This window comes from Geospiza fortis, unplaced genomic scaffold (assembly GCF_000277835.1).
Source record: "Geospiza fortis unplaced genomic scaffold, GeoFor_1.0 scaffold66, whole genome shotgun sequence".
NCBI lineage: Eukaryota > Metazoa > Chordata > Aves > Passeriformes > Thraupidae > Geospiza > Geospiza fortis.
The window spans coordinates 9938134-9957673 of NW_005054312.1; the positions used below are offsets into that span (position 1 = coordinate 9938134).

At 42.9% G+C, this 19540-nt stretch overlaps 1 protein-coding gene across 1 annotated transcript in view; it reads left to right on the plus strand.

Moving 5' to 3' along the window:
- LOC102043226 (mucin-5AC) overlaps window positions 1-18388 on the plus strand; it is a 55211-nt gene extending 36823 nt beyond the window's left edge. The window contains exons 24-41 of the mRNA XM_031055819.1: window positions 373-612; window positions 1269-1425; window positions 1582-1710; window positions 2061-2187; window positions 2885-2928; window positions 3022-3192; window positions 4433-5635; window positions 10301-10753; window positions 11310-11450; window positions 11657-11877; window positions 12333-12507; window positions 13726-13769; window positions 14637-14759; window positions 14853-14951; window positions 15333-15455; window positions 15788-15833; window positions 16245-16356; window positions 18009-18388. Coding sequence (XP_030911679.1) covers window positions 373-612; window positions 1269-1425; window positions 1582-1710; window positions 2061-2187; window positions 2885-2928; window positions 3022-3192; window positions 4433-5635; window positions 10301-10753; window positions 11310-11450; window positions 11657-11877; window positions 12333-12507; window positions 13726-13769; window positions 14637-14759; window positions 14853-14951; window positions 15333-15455; window positions 15788-15833; window positions 16245-16356; window positions 18009-18270 — 3870 coding nt within the window. The 3' untranslated portion in view covers window positions 18271-18388. The remainder of the gene's footprint in view (window positions 1-372; window positions 613-1268; window positions 1426-1581; window positions 1711-2060; window positions 2188-2884; window positions 2929-3021; window positions 3193-4432; window positions 5636-10300; window positions 10754-11309; window positions 11451-11656; window positions 11878-12332; window positions 12508-13725; window positions 13770-14636; window positions 14760-14852; window positions 14952-15332; window positions 15456-15787; window positions 15834-16244; window positions 16357-18008) is intronic.
- Window positions 18389-19540: the final 1152 nt, after the last annotated feature.

The following is a 19540-nucleotide window of genomic DNA, read 5'->3' on the forward strand; positions in this document are numbered from 1 at the left end:
CTGAACTGATAGTACTTAATAGTTAGAAGGTTGTTTTTACATATATAGCTATTGTACAAAACAAGGCTTAAATTAAAAGCTTGGTCAGCTGTGAGTCCTCACATCCTTGTTAAAAATATATCTCAAAGACAGAAGGTTATGACGACAAAGATGGTTTTATTGTTCGTATTTAAAAGAAAAAAGTTAAGAACAGTATCCTTCTAGCTATAGTGGTCATATTCTGTTCCTCTATTCCAGAGTATGAAGATGTTTAGGACTGATAGAATGGGACGCCACCATTCTAAGAGATGGATTTCAAGTATTTTTTCAGTCTCAGATTTTGTTTCAAGTTTTCTCACATCCATTATTCTTTTATTTTACATCCTTTTGCAGGGCCAGGTCTGTGGTCTCTGTGGAAATTATGATGGCAACAGCGTCAATGACTTCACTACAAGGAGTCAATCTGTAGTAGAGGATGTCCTAGAGTTTGGAAACAGCTGGAAAGTATCCTCTACATGCCCTGATGCTGCCAGTGTCAATGACCCATGTTCTACCAACCCTTATCGGAAGTCCTGGTCAGAGAAGCAGTGTAGCATCATCAACAGCAATGTCTTTGCTGCCTGTCACTCTCAGGTATTACCAGGGCAGATGTTTACTGTGGCAAATCTAAGCCTGTGGGTTGTTGAAGGTGCTATTCTCATAGGTTTTAACATGCATGCCTTGTTTATTAATATGTTTCACTTCAAATTGTGCCAGGAAAACTCCAGTCTGAATCGCCCACAATGGGACAGATTTATAGTTCCTACTTGTAAGAAATAAAAAGACATTTAAAAAAGAAAAACAACAACAAAATAATAATAATTTAATAATTACTATGAATTTCCTTGCAGCTTGACTTGAAATAAAAATTCTCATATACCAGGTAGAGAAGGCAAGCTCAATGAAATAATAACACAGGAATGAAGTATCAGCATAGCCTTTACCTGACACTAAGTACATAACAAATGTTGTCAGGTAACTGTGCAGTTGCCTAATATTTTTTTTTTGAAAATTAATCTAATCTTACACCAGGATACAAGTCTAAGTTTCTAAAAATCTGGCAATACATGATTTGGATGTATTATTTGGCATCACCTCAGGTGTCTTGCAGTGTTTGCCAAAAGAAAAAGAAATTACCAATGTAGGCCTTTCCTCTGGGATACTACAATTGTAAGAAAACTACTCTAGCAAAGATAAGAAATCACTTAGAAGGGCAGGATGCATAATATTATATTTCTGTTTAATAACAGGTTGAACCAGCAAAATATTACCAAGCATGTGTGACAGATGCTTGTGCCTGTGACACTGGAGGAGACTGTGATTGCTTTTGTACAGCAGTAGCTGCCTATGCTCAAGCATGCAGTGAAGTTGGTGTATGCATAGCCTGGAGAAGCCCAACAATTTGTCGTAAGTTTTATGTCATAAACACTTCTGAAAGTGTAGCTAAGTGTACAGTATCTTACATATGTGCATTAATATCTCACTGTGCCAATTTTTCATGCTTAAGCTATTTGATCTTTTTTTTCTTTGCCCGAATATGTTCAACTTTCTGTTTCTCCTCAGCACTGTTCTGTGATTACTACAATCAGCAAGGAGAATGTGAATGGCACTATAAGCCTTGTGGTGCTTCCTGTATGAAGACCTGTAAGAACCCAAGTGGAAAATGCCTCAATGACCTGCCAGGTTTAGAAGGTAAAAATAGCTGCAAGCACCTACTAGTGGGTACATATTGCTATATTTTACATTGTCTTTGATGAAGTATATTTCCTCCATCAACTGCATTTGCACAATTGAATTTTCTCTAGTATCATTATATCCACATGAATGGAAGCAGATTATGGAAACTGGAGTAAGAAGATCTCTAGGACTAAGTTCCTTCTGGATGGGTTCTGCGGATGCTAGTAACTCTGCATTTCTTCCTAGAGCTATTCCAAAACATAAAGTAGAAAGCTGATGACAATTAAAAACAAGATCTGCAAATGTATTTGGTGCAAATAAAACCTTTGCTGACTGTATCTCATTCTTACCTTTTCCACCTTCAGGCTGCTACCCTAACTGCCCACCAGACAAGCCATATTTTCATGAGGATCAGATGAAGTGTGTTAGTCTCTGTGACTGTTATGATGATGAAGATGGAAAGATATATCAGCGAGATGAATGTAAAATATGGTAAGACTTAACATACCAACCTCATCTTATACAAGGAAAGAAAGATCAAAACTCCAGGGGGAAGTTGTATGTTCCTGTTACGTACAGGATCAGTTCATGCTACCTGTGATGAAATTATGCCTTACAATCCAATGGCAGTTTTTCTACTACATTAATAAGAAGGTTTTACAAGATTTTATGTTTTAATGAATTTATTTCTGATTATATTGTAAATCCTCAGCATTAAGATACATCAAGAACAAGAAGTCCTTTATGACTAGGCTATCTTTATTTCACATTCCTGTGGCAGGAAAAATGTTGTGCCGTGAGTAAAGATATTTATTAGTGGCCTTCTTCCAAGGATTTTGCAACATACTTGCATCATTTGAGCATATAGACTCACACTTTTAGCCTTCTATTTTAGTACAAAAACACTGCAAATGCAAGGAAAGGGATATGAAGGAAAAAAGGAAAGTCTGCCTTAAGACTTCTACCCATAACTTTGCATAATATTTAACTTCACTTCTGTTTATAGGTTTGGGTTTAATATAAAGGAAGATTTTGGAAAATAATGGCCAAAAAGGAGCCAAAATGAACAGAAAGCTCTAGGAATAAACACAAAGTGCCTTGCCTTTTGATGCCAGTATCTGTCAGAAAGATGACTAATAAATTACATCACATTCACAAAATATATGGGTTTTTATGCTTTCTGTTTCAGTGAGTGCACATCAGAAGGTTTACAGTGCAAGTTCGATGATAAAGGTAAGACAGCTAAGAAAAATTATTTAGAAAAAGAAGTATTGGATACTATCTTTTCATAGATACCTGAACTGACAGTAAACTTCTGAATTACAGCCTGCAACTGCATTTATGAAGGGAATAGCTATAAATATGGTGAACTCATCTACAACACCACAGATGGAACTGGATGGTGTTTCAGTGCAACATGCGATGTCAATGGAACAATAAGCAGAAACATCTTTAAATGTGGCATTTTTACCACAACCCCATTTACATTTTCCACAAGTCAGCCCACAACTACTGCTTCAGGTATGCATAAATAATCTTTAAAATAACTCCAAAATCTCTGTAAGTGACTAAAAAGTACCTGAAAGGCAGGACTTTTTCATCAGTTAACAGTATATAATTTTACTTGAAACTATTGACTTCTATTGGAGCCACCAATTCACCTGGCAGCTTTAGTTGAAAAAGAATAGTTAAGGATGTAGAAATGAATACAGCATTACTTACAAACTCAGTTTCCTCTGTTTTACCATGGTGATCCTTGGGAAAAAATTAATAGAGTTTATTAATCACTGCAGCCTGGAGAATCTTCTAATTTCCTTGCAAAAACCCCCAGCAGTTCTAGACCAACTTCTGAAAACACACAGTTTCTGCCATTTCTTAAATTAGTGAGCACATAAGAAATTTATTTTGAGGGAGTCTTTAAACCGTTTATAACCATTCTTTGGAACCTTTCCTAATTCTGTTTAATACCCAAATCAACAGTTTTCTTCTACTTCGGAGTACACTGCTATATTATTCCTGCCGTTAATTAATTACAGTGACCAAATTCTGAGTAATTGTGAGAAACATATCCACAAAATTATACTACAGCAAGAACTAAATATTCAAATTTAAGTCTTCTATTAAGTAACATTCATATTGAGAAAGTAATATCTATTCCACATGGTTATCTTCATAATGCCAGGGATATGAAGTCTTATTAAAATACATAGAAAATACCTATTAGATTATATATTTCATATATAGTATATGTGTATTCTCTGTTATAATGTACTACATATAAAATACACATATGTTAAGTATATATTTTATATTTGTAAATATGTTACATGTGGTAATATTGAACCAAGTAGAAAAGTCATTAACTGGTCAAAATATTTTAAAGTCTGTGTGGTTATGCAGTTAAGTGTAAATAAATACAGAGATAATACCAAGGAGAATAAAACCTTCTCTACTTATACCAAAGCAATTGTGAGACGTATTATCTAAGCAGTGACATACTGTGCAAAGGATATCAGATTACCTATATTTAGCTACAAATCTTTAATAGATGTCAAAGAAACTACCTCTACAATAATAAGGCAAAAAGTCAAAACCTGCTTTAGAAATTAAATTTGAGACTGCCAAAGCAAGATCATTAAAATTAAAATATTACACAATATTAAAAAAATATTTACAACAACAAAAAGGTATGGAAGATGAATAATTTCTTCTTGGAACTCTAATAAGAACAGACAAGACTTATGTTTTCTCCTTCAAATTACAGAAATTACAACTGCAACACCAGTGACAACTGTATGTGTGAAAAATGTCTGTGTGTGGTCAGAATGGTATGATTCTACTCAGCCTGAAAACAAAGAGGACAGTGGAGATTATGAAACATATCAAAATCTCAAGGATAAAGGATACAGTGTGTGTACAAACCCAAGCGATATTCAATGCAGAGCCAAGGAATACCCAGATACTGAAATTACCAACCTTAACCAAACAATAGAGTGTAGTCAAAGCAGAGGATTAATATGCAATAACCAGGACCAAGAATCCAAGCAGTGCTATAATTATGAAATGAGAATATCATGCTGTAGATACATACCATGTTCAGAAGCACAAACTACAACACCCACAAGCACAAGAGAATTCACAACTTCTGCTGTAGAATCAACACCATTTACAGTACAGACAACAATACTACCAACAACACAAAAACAAGAAAGTGAAGTAACTACAACACCAATGAGAGAACGAGAAAGAACGACTCCTCAGAGCGAAACGTCAGTAACAGCAACGATGTCACAAGTCTCAACAACAGGTTACCAAATCACAACTACAACAGCAGGAACCTCCACTGTGGTAACCCAAGCTCCATCATCACCCAATACTATCTCTACTCTCCCAGGATCAACTCTACAAACAACACCTGGCACCATGATAATCTCCAGTACTACTGCCCTGCCAACACAAGGCACGACTACCACTACACCCGGACCAAGAGTACCAACCCAAGGTACCACCAGTGCCAGCACCATCACAACCACCAGGGAAAGCACGACTACATCTACAGAAGGAACTCTTCCAACTGTATTATCCACTGTTGCTATTCAAACAATGTCAACAAATGCTGCCTCCACCCCTGAAATAAAAATAAAAACCACCATTAGCACAACAGCTGCACCAAGCACTACAGGCTCAGCCAGAGAGGGAACAACCATCATTGCTACCACCACCAGCACCTCTCCCCCTCCGACTGAAGGTACAACCATCATCATCCCAACAACAACAGTGCCCACGCCAGCCACAAGCACTGCCAGCACCTCCAGGAATACCGAGAGAGGCACCACAAGAGCCTCTGCCACCTCTGCTCCAGGAGAAACTTCCACTGTGGCAACGCAGGCTCCAACATCTCCCACAACACCCTCTGAAGTTAAAATAAGAACCACAACAGGCACCACAGCTGGCCCCACCACAACCACCACCACCCCACCCACAACAACAGGGCCCACGCCAGCCACCACCACAATCCGCATCTCCAATAGCACAGACAACTGCGTGGTGGAGCAGTGTGCCTGGACACAGTGGTTTAATGTGGACTCTCCTACTCCAGGCAGTGAAAATGGAGATTCAGAGACATTTGAAAACATCAGAGCTGCTGGGTATGAGTTGTGTGACAAGCCACAAGACATCAAGTGCCGAGCTAAAGACTACCCTGACTCAATTGTGAAAACAATGGAACAGAAATTTAACTGCAGCCTTGACAGGGGGCTTGTGTGCAGAAATAAGGACCAGATTCTTAAGTACCCCATGTGCTTTGACTACGAGGTCTCAGTGCTGTGCTGTGACCGAAAACACTGCCAGACAACAGTTCCAACCTCAGCAACCACTGTAAGCACCTCCACAACATACTTCCCAACAGAAACCACCACAATAGCAACACGACCTGCAGCTACAACAACTGCTGTCCCCACACTTCCACAGCGAGTAGCAACAACCACCGTAGGAACAAGTACACTCTCACCACAAGGAACCACCACCATCACCCCAAGACACACAGAGCCAATGAAAATAAGAACCACCACTGGCACAACAGTGGCCGCCAGCACCACAGGCTCAGCCAGAGAGGAAACAACCATCATTGCTACCACCACCAGAACCTCTCCTCCTCAGACTGAAGGTACAACCACCATCACCCCACCCACAACAACTGTGCCTACCACTGCCACCAGCACTGCCAGCACCTCCAGGACTACCGAGAGAAGTACCACAGGACCCTCTGCCACCTCTACTCCAGGGGAAACCTCCACTCTGGCAACGCAGGCTCCAACATCTCCCACAACACACTCGGGAGGTAAAATAAAAACCACAACAGGCACCACAGCTGGCGCCAGCACCACAGGCTCGGCCAGAGAGGAAACAACCATCATCGCTACCACCACCAGCACCTCTCCCCCTGAGACTGAGGGTACAACCACCATCACCCCACCCACAACAAGAGAGCCCACACCCGCCACCAGCACTGCCAGCACCTCCAGGACTACCGAGAGAAGTACCACAGGCCCCTCTGCCACCTCTACTCCAGGGGAAACCTCCACTCTGGCAACGCAGGCTCCAACATCTCCCACAACACACTCGGGAGGTAAAATAAAAACCACAACAGGCACCACAGCTGGCGCCAGCACCACAGGCTCGGCCAGAGAGGAAACAACCATCATCGCTACCACCACCAGCACCTCTCCCCCTGAGACTGAGGGTACAACCACCATCACCCCACCCACAACAAGAGAGCCCACACCCGCCACCAGCACTGCCAGCACCTCCAGGACTACCGAGAGAAGTACCACAGGCCCCTCTGCCACCTCTACTCCAGGGGAAACCTCCACTCTGGCAACGCAGGCTCCAACATCTCCCACAACACACTCGGGAGGTAAAATAAAAACCACAACAGGCACCACAGCTGGCGCCAGCACCACAGGCTCGGCCAGAGAGGAAACAACCATCATCGCTACCACCACCAGCACCTCTCCCCCTGAGACTGAGGGTACAACCACCATCACCCCACCCACAACAAGAGAGCCCACACCCGCCACCAGCACTGCCAGCACCTCCAGGACTACCGAGAGAAGTACCACAGGCCCCTCTGCCACCTCTACTCCAGGGGAAACCTCCACTCTGGCAACGCAGGCTCCAACATCTCCCACAACACACTCGGGAGGTAAAATAAAAACCACAACAGGCACCACAGCTGGCGCCAGCACCACAGGCTCGGCCAGAGAGGAAACAACCATCATCGCTACCACCACCAGCACCTCTCCCCCTGAGACTGAGGGTACAACCACCATCACCCCACCCACAACAAGAGAGCCCACACCCGCCACCAGCACTGCCAGCACCTCCAGGACTACCGAGAGAAGTACCACAGGCCCCTCTGCCACCTCTACTCCAGGGGAAACCTCCACTCTGGCAACGCAGGCTCCAACATCTCCCACAACACACTCGGGAGGTAAAATAAAAACCACAACAGGCACCACAGCTGGCGCCAGCACCACAGGCTCGGCCAGAGAGGAAACAACCATCATCGCTACCACCACCAGCACCTCTCCCCCTGAGACTGAGGGTACAACCACCATCACCCCACCCACAACAAGAGAGCCCACACCCGCCACCAGCACTGCCAGCACCTCCAGGACTACCGAGAGAAGTACCACAGGCCCCTCTGCCACCTCTACTCCAGGGGAAACCTCCACTCTGGCAACGCAGGCTCCAACATCTCCCACAACACACTCGGGAGGTAAAATAAAAACCACAACAGGCACCACAGCTGGCGCCAGCACCACAGGCTCGGCCAGAGAGGAAACAACCATCATCGCTACCACCACCAGCACCTCTCCCCCTGAGACTGAGGGTACAACCACCATCACCCCACCCACAACAAGAGAGCCCACACCCGCCACCAGCACTGCCAGCACCTCCAGGACTACCGAGAGAAGTACCACAGGCCCCTCTGCCACCTCTACTCCAGGGGAAACCTCCACTCTGGCAACGCAGGCTCCAACATCTCCCACAACACACTCGGGAGGTAAAATAAAAACCACAACAGGCACCACAGCTGGCGCCAGCACCACAGGCTCGGCCAGAGAGGAAACAACCATCATCGCTACCACCACCAGCACCTCTCCCCCTGAGACTGAGGGTACAACCACCATCACCCCACCCACAACAAGAGAGCCCACACCCGCCACCAGCACTGCCAGCACCTCCAGGACTACCGAGAGAAGTACCACAGGCCCCTCTGCCACCTCTACTCCAGGGGAAACCTCCACTCTGGCAACGCAGGCTCCAACATCTCCCACAACACACTCGGGAGGTAAAATAAAAACCACAACAGGCACCACAGCTGGCGCCAGCACCACAGGCTCGGCCAGAGAGGAAACAACCATCATCGCTACCACCACCAGCACCTCTCCCCCTGAGACTGAGGGTACAACCACCATCACCCCACCCACAACAAGAGAGCCCACACCCGCCACCAGCACTGCCAGCACCTCCAGGACTACCGAGAGAAGTACCACAGGCCCCTCTGCCACCTCTACTCCAGGGGAAACCTCCACTCTGGCAACGCAGGCTCCAACATCTCCCACAACACACTCGGGAGGTAAAATAAAAACCACAACAGGCACCACAGCTGGCGCCAGCACCACAGGCTCGGCCAGAGAGGAAACAACCATCATCGCTACCACCACCAGCACCTCTCCCCCTGAGACTGAGGGTACAACCACCATCACCCCACCCACAACAAGAGAGCCCACACCCGCCACCAGCACTGCCAGCACCTCCAGGACTACCGAGAGAAGTACCACAGGCCCCTCTGCCACCTCTACTCCAGGGGAAACCTCCACTCTGGCAACGCAGGCTCCAACATCTCCCACAACACACTCGGGAGGTAAAATAAAAACCACAACAGGCACCACAGCTGGCGCCAGCACCACAGGCTCGGCCAGAGAGGAAACAACCATCATCGCTACCACCACCAGCACCTCTCCCCCTGAGACTGAGGGTACAACCACCATCACCCCACCCACAACAAGAGAGCCCACACCCGCCACCAGCACTGCCAGCACCTCCAGGACTACCGAGAGAAGTACCACAGGCCCCTCTGCCACCTCTACTCCAGGGGAAACCTCCACTCTGGCAACGCAGGCTCCAACATCTCCCACAACACACTCGGGAGGTAAAATAAAAACCACAACAGGCACCACAGCTGGCGCCAGCACCACAGGCTCGGCCAGAGAGGAAACAACCATCATCGCTACCACCACCAGCACCTCTCCCCCTGAGACTGAGGGTACAACCACCATCACCCCACCCACAACAAGAGAGCCCACACCCGCCACCAGCACTGCCAGCACCTCCAGGACTACCGAGAGAAGTACCACAGGCCCCTCTGCCACCTCTACTCCAGGGGAAACCTCCACTCTGGCAACGCAGGCTCCAACATCTCCCACAACACACTCGGGAGGTAAAATAAAAACCACAACAGGCACCACAGCTGGCGCCAGCACCACAGGCTCGGCCAGAGAGGAAACAACCATCATCGCTACCACCACCAGCACCTCTCCCCCTGAGACTGAGGGTACAACCACCATCACCCCACCCACAACAAGAGAGCCCACACCCGCCACCAGCACTGCCAGCACCTCCAGGACTACCGAGAGAAGTACCACAGGCCCCTCTGCCACCTCTACTCCAGGGGAAACCTCCACTCTGGCAACGCAGGCTCCAACATCTCCCACAACACACTCGGGAGGTAAAATAAAAACCACAACAGGCACCACAGCTGGCGCCAGCACCACAGGCTCGGCCAGAGAGGAAACAACCATCATCGCTACCACCACCAGCACCTCTCCCCCTGAGACTGAGGGTACAACCACCATCACCCCACCCACAACAAGAGAGCCCACACCCGCCACCAGCACTGCCAGCACCTCCAGGACCACTGCAGGAAGCACCCCAAGAGCCTCTGCCACCTCTGTTCCAGGAGAAACTTCCACTGTGGCGACCCAGGCTCCAACACCTCTGACAACATCGTCCAGAGTTAAAATAAGAACCACTACAGGCACCACAGCTGGCCCCAGCACCACAGGCTCAGCCAGAGAGGAAACAACCATCATCGCTACCACCACCAGCACCTCTCCCCCTGAGACTGAAGGTACAACCACCATCACCCCCCCCACAACAAGAGAGGCCACTACTGCCACCAGCACTGCCAGCACCTCCAGGACCACTGCAGGAAGCACCACAAGAGCCTCTGCCACCTCTGCTCCTGGAGAAACTTCCACTCTGGCAACCCAGTCTCCAACATCTCCCACAATACCCTCTGAAGTTAAAATAAGAACCACAACAGGCACCACAGCTGCCCCCAGCACCACAGCCTCTGTCAGAGAGGAAACCACGATCATCACTAGCACCACCAGCCCTGCCTCCACTTCATCTGAAATAAGATCAATAACCACTTCTGGCCCCTCATCTGTGCTCACTACAACTCTTCCTCATTCAGGAATTACCACAGGTAAATTCTTATAACATTTTTTTCTCCTAATGTAGAAAATACTGCTATAACATCTTTCTTCAGTACTACTGTCAGCCCAGGAATGTCATTGTCTACTTTTTAAAATTTTACAACCATCTTTTTCTTTACACCAACATTTGTATCTTCGTGTTTTGTGGCTTCTTTCCCTCAACCAGTTTGTGATTATATGAATCTGTGACCATTCATATTCCTTAAAATACATAAACCAATTTTTAATCAATCTCCCCCTTTGTTACTCGTATTTATATTTGTCAGCTTGGTTAACTTCATAGTATTAATTCTTACTTAAATGAGGAAAGTTGAAACTTTTCAAAACGTTAGAGGTAAATCTTGTCCGATTTGCCAAAGGCCAGATGTTATTCAATGTGCAATGAAAAAATTTCCATAATCTCCAATTATGAGTAGCTCAAATATTTGAATGCAGAAAACATGTTCACTTGGTTTGCCAGAATGTTGAATAGACCTCTTGAAGGTGTTAAAATTATTAGATCAAAATCCTGTACCTGCAAACTAAATTATTACTTGTACTCAACAGTAGCTTCAACTGGTACATCACAATCAAGCCATGTTACAACAAGCACTCCTGCAACCTTCAGTTCTTCCACCAGCACATCCGTTACATCCAGCAAAATACCTCCATGCTTTTGTCATGTGTTTGAAACTTTATTTTCTCCTGGTAAGTATCTTATTTTATGATTATAAAAGATTTCATAAGCAATATAAACCCTTAAGACTCTATTCAATTAAAGATAACCACTCAAAGTCATCTAAATGTAGAACGTTTTATACATGAATACACTTAATATTTTCACAATATTTTCTTGTTTTTTTCTCCCTATGTATTTTCATTCTTGTAACTTCTTTTCCAATTTTCATCTGCAGGGGAAGTGGTATACAACAGAACAGATAGAGCTGGCTGTAATTTTTATGCACTTTGCAGCAATGAATGTGAGATTGAGCCCTTCTACGGGCCATGTCATCTGACAACTCCTGCTCCTTCAGTCGCCTCCTCAACTACATCACAAGCTGCCTCACCAACCACAGCAACAATCACCACAACTTCAGTAGAAAGAAACTGCACTGATGTCAATCCTGCACGAAAGGTTGTTCCCCTTCCTGCTTTATAATATACCACTGTTGCAAAACCACACCAATTTCTGTCCTTTAACAGCCAATTCAAATCAACCTTTATGTATTTCAGTAACAAAGTTGGTCTGTAACAAATGACCTGACAGCACACAATTATTTAACCTGGCATTACCAGACTTTTAAGTAATCTCTTGGTAGAAAAGCTCACTAAGACCATGGCAGAGACTTTTGGCTTTAATAAAAGTCATTTAAATTTCATAAACATAAGTAGACAAGCGTGAAATGTAAAATGCTCTTCTTTTTATGCAGAAGAAAATTCTGTGGTTATTCTTAGCATACCTGTTCTTAAATGATGTGCTAAAACAACTACAATCTGAATTTCCTACTAATTTTGAGAGTATATCTTAAGTTAAAACTGAACAACTAGGATAAAGGAGCATTTAAAAATAAATAATTTACATATTTTCAGCCTGGAGAGGAGTGGATAGATGAATGCCAGAAATGTGTCTGTGACTCCCTCACTGCTACTGCGCAATGCCAGCCACTCCCATGCCAAACAGCTCAGCAAACAACTTGTGACCTAGGATTTGTTTCCATGGCTGTACTACCACAAAAAGACCCATGTTGTCCTGAATTTGAATGCAGTAAGTATTAAAAATACATGTATAAATACCACTCCAGTAAATTACATTTGCACTTCCGTTAATATCTAAGGAAGTTCTTGATGTATCACAATAACAGCAAAATATTTCTTAAATTTTTCTGTCTCAGTGAACACACAATGATTTTTGGCTAAATATGCATTGAAGCTTTGTTTAAAAAAATAATGCTATTTTCATTTAGCTTTGGTGAGAGAATGGGTGAGAGAACAGAATAATATTTTGAACATTCACTGATCTATATAGCTCAACCATCTTTGTACCTGTAATTATAAATGTTATCCATGCATCTTTTTCATGTTATTGATGGAACATTGGAGCACATTAACATTAGCCTAAATGCAACTAAACTAAAATGTATAAACACAAGAATAAGCCACTAAAAAGCTTAACAGTTAACTACCCAGTTAACTGTTAATTACTTAACAGTTAACTACTAAGACCAAGTAACAGGAAGCAATAGTACAAAGTGAATTGTAATCAGTAACTGAATTGACAGTGTATGAAAAGCAATAATTATACTTACACTCTTGCCAGATGATCATGAAAATAAAAAAATCCAACAGTTATATTAGTTTATGTATAAACATACACTTTTATATACATATATTTTATGTACGTATACTTGTGCAAAAGACTAAAAAGAAAAAAGTACCCATAAATTAAGCCTGAAAAAGGAAAGTCAAAACAAGGGAGTAGGCAAGTTCAAAGCAGTTCTGTGAAAGACATAGATGGGTTCTGCCATGTTGTCAGATTTACATTATGTAGGAATACCTTTAGTAGGAATACCTTAGCAGGAATACCTTTTTCCACAGGGTCAATCTTTCATACAAGCCATGTTCTGAAAGGTCATAAAGAATCAATAACTGAAGCATCTTTGTTTATCACTGGAGGCCAAGGGTTCCCAGAGGAAAAAACTAATTTAATTTGAATTGAACCAGATATTGAAAGGGCAAAAAAGGGATTTTTCAGGCATAGCTCAAGTTTGAAGCTATTCCTCTCCACCTCTTCCAGTTGATTTTAATGATGAAACTTTACTTAAACATTCAGCTACACTATATATGAAGTCTAAGCACATAGGGAGATTGAATTCAAGTTTTCCATACTCTGTGCATTACTAACAAAACCTGGTAACATCTTGACTTCTTAGGAAGACTCACAATTTGAGTTATTCTGGAATTAATTTTTTGTTTTGTTTTTTAGAACCAATACCTGATATCTGTGTGATTAATGGAACGTTGTACACGGTAAGAATGATATAGCAGTATATTGCTGGAAGTGAAAAGTACATTCTTTCTACCAAAATAAGTCTTTGAGAAAGTTCTTTTCCCAGTACATGTTTTTGGGAGTTTTTCTCTCTAGTCCTTAACTGGAAGTTGTTTGGGTATTTAGAGTCAAAATCAAATTTGTCACAGAAGTCTTCCTCATCGAGTAGTATAAAAGAAGAGTGTACCATTTTTAGTGATGTACTTTCTTTTTAAGCTTCCTCTCACTGTAATGAATGACTTTGCCAGACAATCTGATGAATAGCCCAAACTTAATGGCTCTTTGAAATAAGCCCAGAAAACCTTAAAAAACCAAAGCTAACATTTTTGATTTGATACCTAAACCCTTTTGCTAAAATTGGTACTTAGGTCATTAACTCATAATTTAAATATTAGCACTGGAGTTTTTGGGGATACATTTCCGAAAGACTAAAATCCATATGTAAATTTAGATCTCTGCTTAGGTATCTGCATATGTAAAGGCCTATTTTAGTCCCTGCTTTTAAATTATAATTGTTTTACAACCACTGAAGATAACTGATAGAGGAAAAATATTCTTAAATGGAGCATTGAAAAGCTGGTAAAATAATTAGACAGTAAAAACCAATATTAATTTAATTTAATAATTTACTGCTCCCTTTTACATTGCTTCATTTAGTTTCCTCTTAATATGAGCTTTCCTGCAAGGCATGAAGCCAAAAAATTTCTGTTCAAAGAGAATTTGAGAACTGCTGTACTTGAGTTTCAGCAACCTCTATGGTTCTCAGCAATGCTTTCAACTCTGCCTTTATATTATACAGAAACTGTTGGCATTTGAATGGTTTTTGGGGTTTTTTTTCTGTCTTGCAGGTTGGAAAGTCAGTAGTAATCAATTCATGTAAGAAGTGTACCTGCAGTTCTGAGAAGGATCCAGAGACTAATGCAAACATTGTGCAGTGTGAAACCATTCAGTGTGAGACATCTTGCCCGCTGGTGAGTTCAGGTTCTCTAGACTGCCCAGTCAGCTAGACTAGAATTCTCCATCACCATTTCAACATACTTTCTCCTTCATCTCTTTCTGAGTAGGGTTACCAATACATGATTGAGGAAGGAGAGTGCTGTGGGAAGTGTATCGAAGTAGCTTGCAAAGTCAAACTCAGTAACAACACTGTTCATGTCCTCAATGTAAGTATTCTTTTCATTTTCAGATCTGTTAGCCCATACAAGTTAGAACAGCTAAGAGTCAACTCATGTCCCTTACTGGTAAAAATAAAATACTGAAATTACTTTGAAAAACAATGTATCAGCTTTCTGAGTTGAACAATATTTGGTATCAAATTCTTGATTTTTGTGGCTAATGGAGCAATGGTTTCTAATTTATGGTCTAAGTGTTCAGAGCCAGGATTTAAACTTCCAAGCTAGCTACAGTTTGTAGAATTTCATTTTTGCCAGTTGAAAGAAGTTCAGAAGCATCTGCGAATCTTTGAGGACTGAGAACTTAATTAGCTCAGACATACTTTATCACAATGAAAAAAACCAACTTTTGCTTTTATTATATAATCTTAGGTTAATGAGATCCTGCCACTCGATCAGTGCAGCCACTACAAATGTGAAAAAATTGAAGATCAGTTTGTTGCAGTCCAATCAAAAAGAGTATGCCCTGAGCACGACCCCGAAGAGTGCGATCCTGTAAGTTTTTATCAGTCTTTCATTGACTCAATTCAGTTTAAATGAACAGGGAGGCACAAGGAAGAATACAACGAATCATTACCACTGAAGTTGCAGGAATGTCTTAAGAATGAAACTAGGCTTGCTCTATGATTAATAATAAGAAAAGCATAGTATTTTCTTATGAGGCTACAAGTATTGAAGACTCCTGTGGTGAGGACACTAAGTCATCCATTGTTTCATTCAGGGTTCATCCCAGAGAAGCCTTCTGCCTAGTATCAGTAGTGCTAACTAATATACTTATTTATGATTGTCAAACATGTACTAATACAAATCCTCCTTCTTTTTCAAAGGACGAAACAGAGATTACATCTGATGGCTGCTGCGAAATATGTAAACGTAAGTAATGCTGTGCTTATGTGTTCTGCCTGAAGAGCACTCTGTTCAACCTGTAACTATCTTTGGGTAGATGGAAGAATTCTTCACTCACCATGTTTTCACATAGTCTATTTAAGAAGATCCTCTGTTTCACTGTTTATTGAAAAGAAAAACACAATTTTTTTCCTGATACTGAATACCACAAGTCAAACTAGCAATACTCAAGCCTCTGCATTATCTTCCAAAGGCACTTTACAGCCGAAATCAAAGAATAATCTGACAACTCCATATATGTTACACAGTACCCATCCCATCCCATACTGCAGATTCTCAGTAATCAGACATCAAGCACTTTGAAACTGGTTTACAATTCTTTTAGTTCAGAACTAGAGAACTGAAGTATATTTTCTCTCCTCCCCACTTTTTATGAAGCTAAAAGCTGCAAGCCTTACACCAAGGAAACTGTGATCCGCCATGCTGACTGTGAGTCTTCTGGACCTGTTCAGGTCTCATATTGTGAAGGAAGTTGTCCTAGCTCCTCAATGTAAGTTCTAAAAAGTCATTTAACATCTCTGTGGCTTCCTTTATCTGGTCTGTCAAGTTAATTTATCACCCAAGGGTACTGAGGGAGCTGGAGAAAGTGCTCACAAAGCTACTTTCAATAATTTGTCAGCAGTCTGGTTAACTATGGAGGTCCCAGTTGGCTGCAGGTCAGCAAATGAGATGCTCATCTACAGTAAAGTTTGGAGAGAGGATCCAGGGAAGTACAGGCCTGTCAGCCTGACCTTGGTGCCAGGGAAGGACATGGAGCAGATTATCTTGAGTGTGATCATGGAGTACATACAGGGTAGTAAGGAGATCAGGCTCAACAGGATGGGTTTGGGAAAGACAGCTGCTGCTTGACCAACTTGATCTCCTTCTAGGACAGGGTGACCCACTTAGGGGATGAGGAAAAGGCTGTGGATATTGTCTACCCAGACTTGTATAAAGTTTTTTACAGCACTTCCCACAGCATTCTCCTGAAGAAGCTGGGAGCTCATAGCTTGGACAGGTGAACTGTTCACTGCATAAAAAATTGTTCATGGCCTGGATGGCCAGGTCCAGCGGGTGATGTTGAATGGAGTTACCTCCAGCTGGGGGATGGTCACCAGTGGTGTTTCCTGGGGCTCAGTGTTGCAGCCAGTCCTGTTGTATATCTTTATCAAAAATTGCGTGAGGTTCAATAAGGCATAGTGCTGTGTCCTGCCCTTGGGCCACAACCACTCCTCCAGACAGCTGGGGCAGAGGGGCTGGGAAGCTGCCCTGTGGAAAAGGACGTTGGTGACAGCAGCTGGACATGAGCCAGTGTGTGCCCAGGTGGCCAAGACAACCAAGAACATCCCGGCCTGGATCAGCACCAGTATGGCCAGCAGGACCAGGACAATGTACTCGGCCATAGTGAGGCCACACCTCGAGTCCTGTGTCCAGTTCTGGGCCTCTCACTGAAATAAAGACATTGAGGTACTGAAGCATGTCCAGAGAAGGGCAAAAGAGCTGGGGAAGGGTCTGGAGCCCAAGTCTTGAAGAGCAGCTGAGGGAGTTGGAGGTGTTTAACCTGGAGAAAAGGAGGCTCAGGGGAAATGTTCACACTCTCTACAACTGCCTGAAAGGAGGGTGTAGTGAAGTGGGGGTTCATCTATTCTCCCAGGTAACAAGTGAAAGGATGAGAGGAAATGGCTTCAAGTTGCACCAGGAAGGGTTTAGATTGGATATTAGGAAATATTTCTTCACTGAAATGGTTGTCAAGCACTGGAATAGGTTGTTGAGGGAAGCAGTTCAGTCACCATCCCTTCAAGTACTTAAAAGATATGCAAGTGTGGCACTTAGAGACACAGTTTAGTGGTGGACTGGGTAGTGCTGGGTTAATGCTTAGACTCGATGATCTGAAAGGTCTGTTCCAACCTACATGATTCTATGATTGCAGAACAGCAACAAAGTTAATGTGTTTATATGATTCCACTGAATTGAACTGGATTCAATGTAAGCAAGAACAGTTTCACTATTGAAGACAGCGAAAATCACTTTTATAAGTGTGCGTGACAAGGAGGAAAAGAGGATTTAAAAAAAAAAACCAAAACCAAGTGAAACACAAAAATCACTGAGGGAGTTTTCTGTGTGTTTTTAACAAGATGCATTTTTTCCCCTGGCGGAACACAGGTACTCTCTTGAAGCAAACCAGATGGAACATGAGTGTGGTTGCTGCCAGGAACTCAGCACCCAAACAAGAGATGTGACCCTTACTTGCCAAAATGGAACCAGCATAAATTATACCTATCTCTACGTGGAAAACTGCCGGTGTGTGAATGCTTGCTCTTCAGAAACCACTGCAGCACCTGACTCCCAACTCCAACAGTCTACAAAATATAGCTCCCAATTGCAGCAGGCTGTATCACTTGGTTCCCAATGGCAACTCAGCTAAGGATATGATCACTGGAAAAAGAAAGCAGAGACCCTAAAGAAGCTGGAATCATGTCTTCCCGAAAATAAATTGTGGTCCTTCTTTAACATTCGTTTTTCATTACTTACTTGTAAAAATAATTAAAAAAAAGGTCAATTAAATTGCAGTGTTTGAGGTTTTTTTTTTAATGTTACAGTATTGAAGAGTAAAACCAGTGACTGCAAAATACCTCATGTAACTTACAGAAATATGCAAGCACATGCTTTATCACAAAACCTATATTTGAGGTAAAAAGCAATTAAGGAGCCTCTAAAAAATAAAGCAAGAAAACATTGCAGCTACATTGCACTTCTTGATCATACTGAAAGCATTATTGCATATTCTTTTTATAGACATAATAGTCCTAATACATCTCAAAAACAGGGACAAAGCTGTTTTATTTGATCACTAAAACTTTCAGTACTTTTCAGTTATTGTGACTGTTCAATACCCATCTTCTTCACCTAAATGACAGTGAGTCCAAGGAATGGCATCAGGAAGTTTTCTGACTCAGATGGGTATATTCTCAACCAGTCTTTGGGAATACAGCCCTCTTCCTGAACTAGGTAAAATTCCTTCATGAATGTCCAAATAGCTCTTCCCACTGGCATAAAAGATGAAAAAATTTGCTTCTCTTATCTGCTCACTTCCACCTCCTTTAGTTTGTTCCTCATGCTGCATGTACTGTATGTATTTCAAATGTGCTCCAGCATACTCACACATCACGAAGCAGTGTGGAGGATCTTGTTAGACTGATTCCATCAGTCTAACACTGCTGGGTGGCCGCCAGGCTTATGTCCAGCAAGCCTGGGTTTAGCCCTTTTCCCCTTCAATCCACTTTAATGCTCTTTCAATGAGCACTGCACCCTCCTGCAAAGATCCTTCTCTCCGTCTGAGACACATGTACCCAGCTGTTGCCACCACGTATCGATCTGCTGTTTCTTCTTGTTTCTTCCCTCATCATTCCCTGCAACTGGAAGGGTAAAGAAGAACACTACTCATGCTCCTGATCCCATAGTAAACATGTGTCCCAAGGCCTCAAAACCTCTTCTGATCATCCTTGGCCTTCATATTGCAAACTTCGTAATTGCCTACATGAGAAAGCAATAATGGGTAATAATCCAAGGGCTGTACCAGAGCTGAAAGCTTCCTCATCTCATCTGTAACTCATCCCCCAGGGAAGCAGATGACTTCCCTATGAAGTGGGGCTTGCCAGGAAATTGGACCTTCTATTCCCCTCACTGGAGGGTTT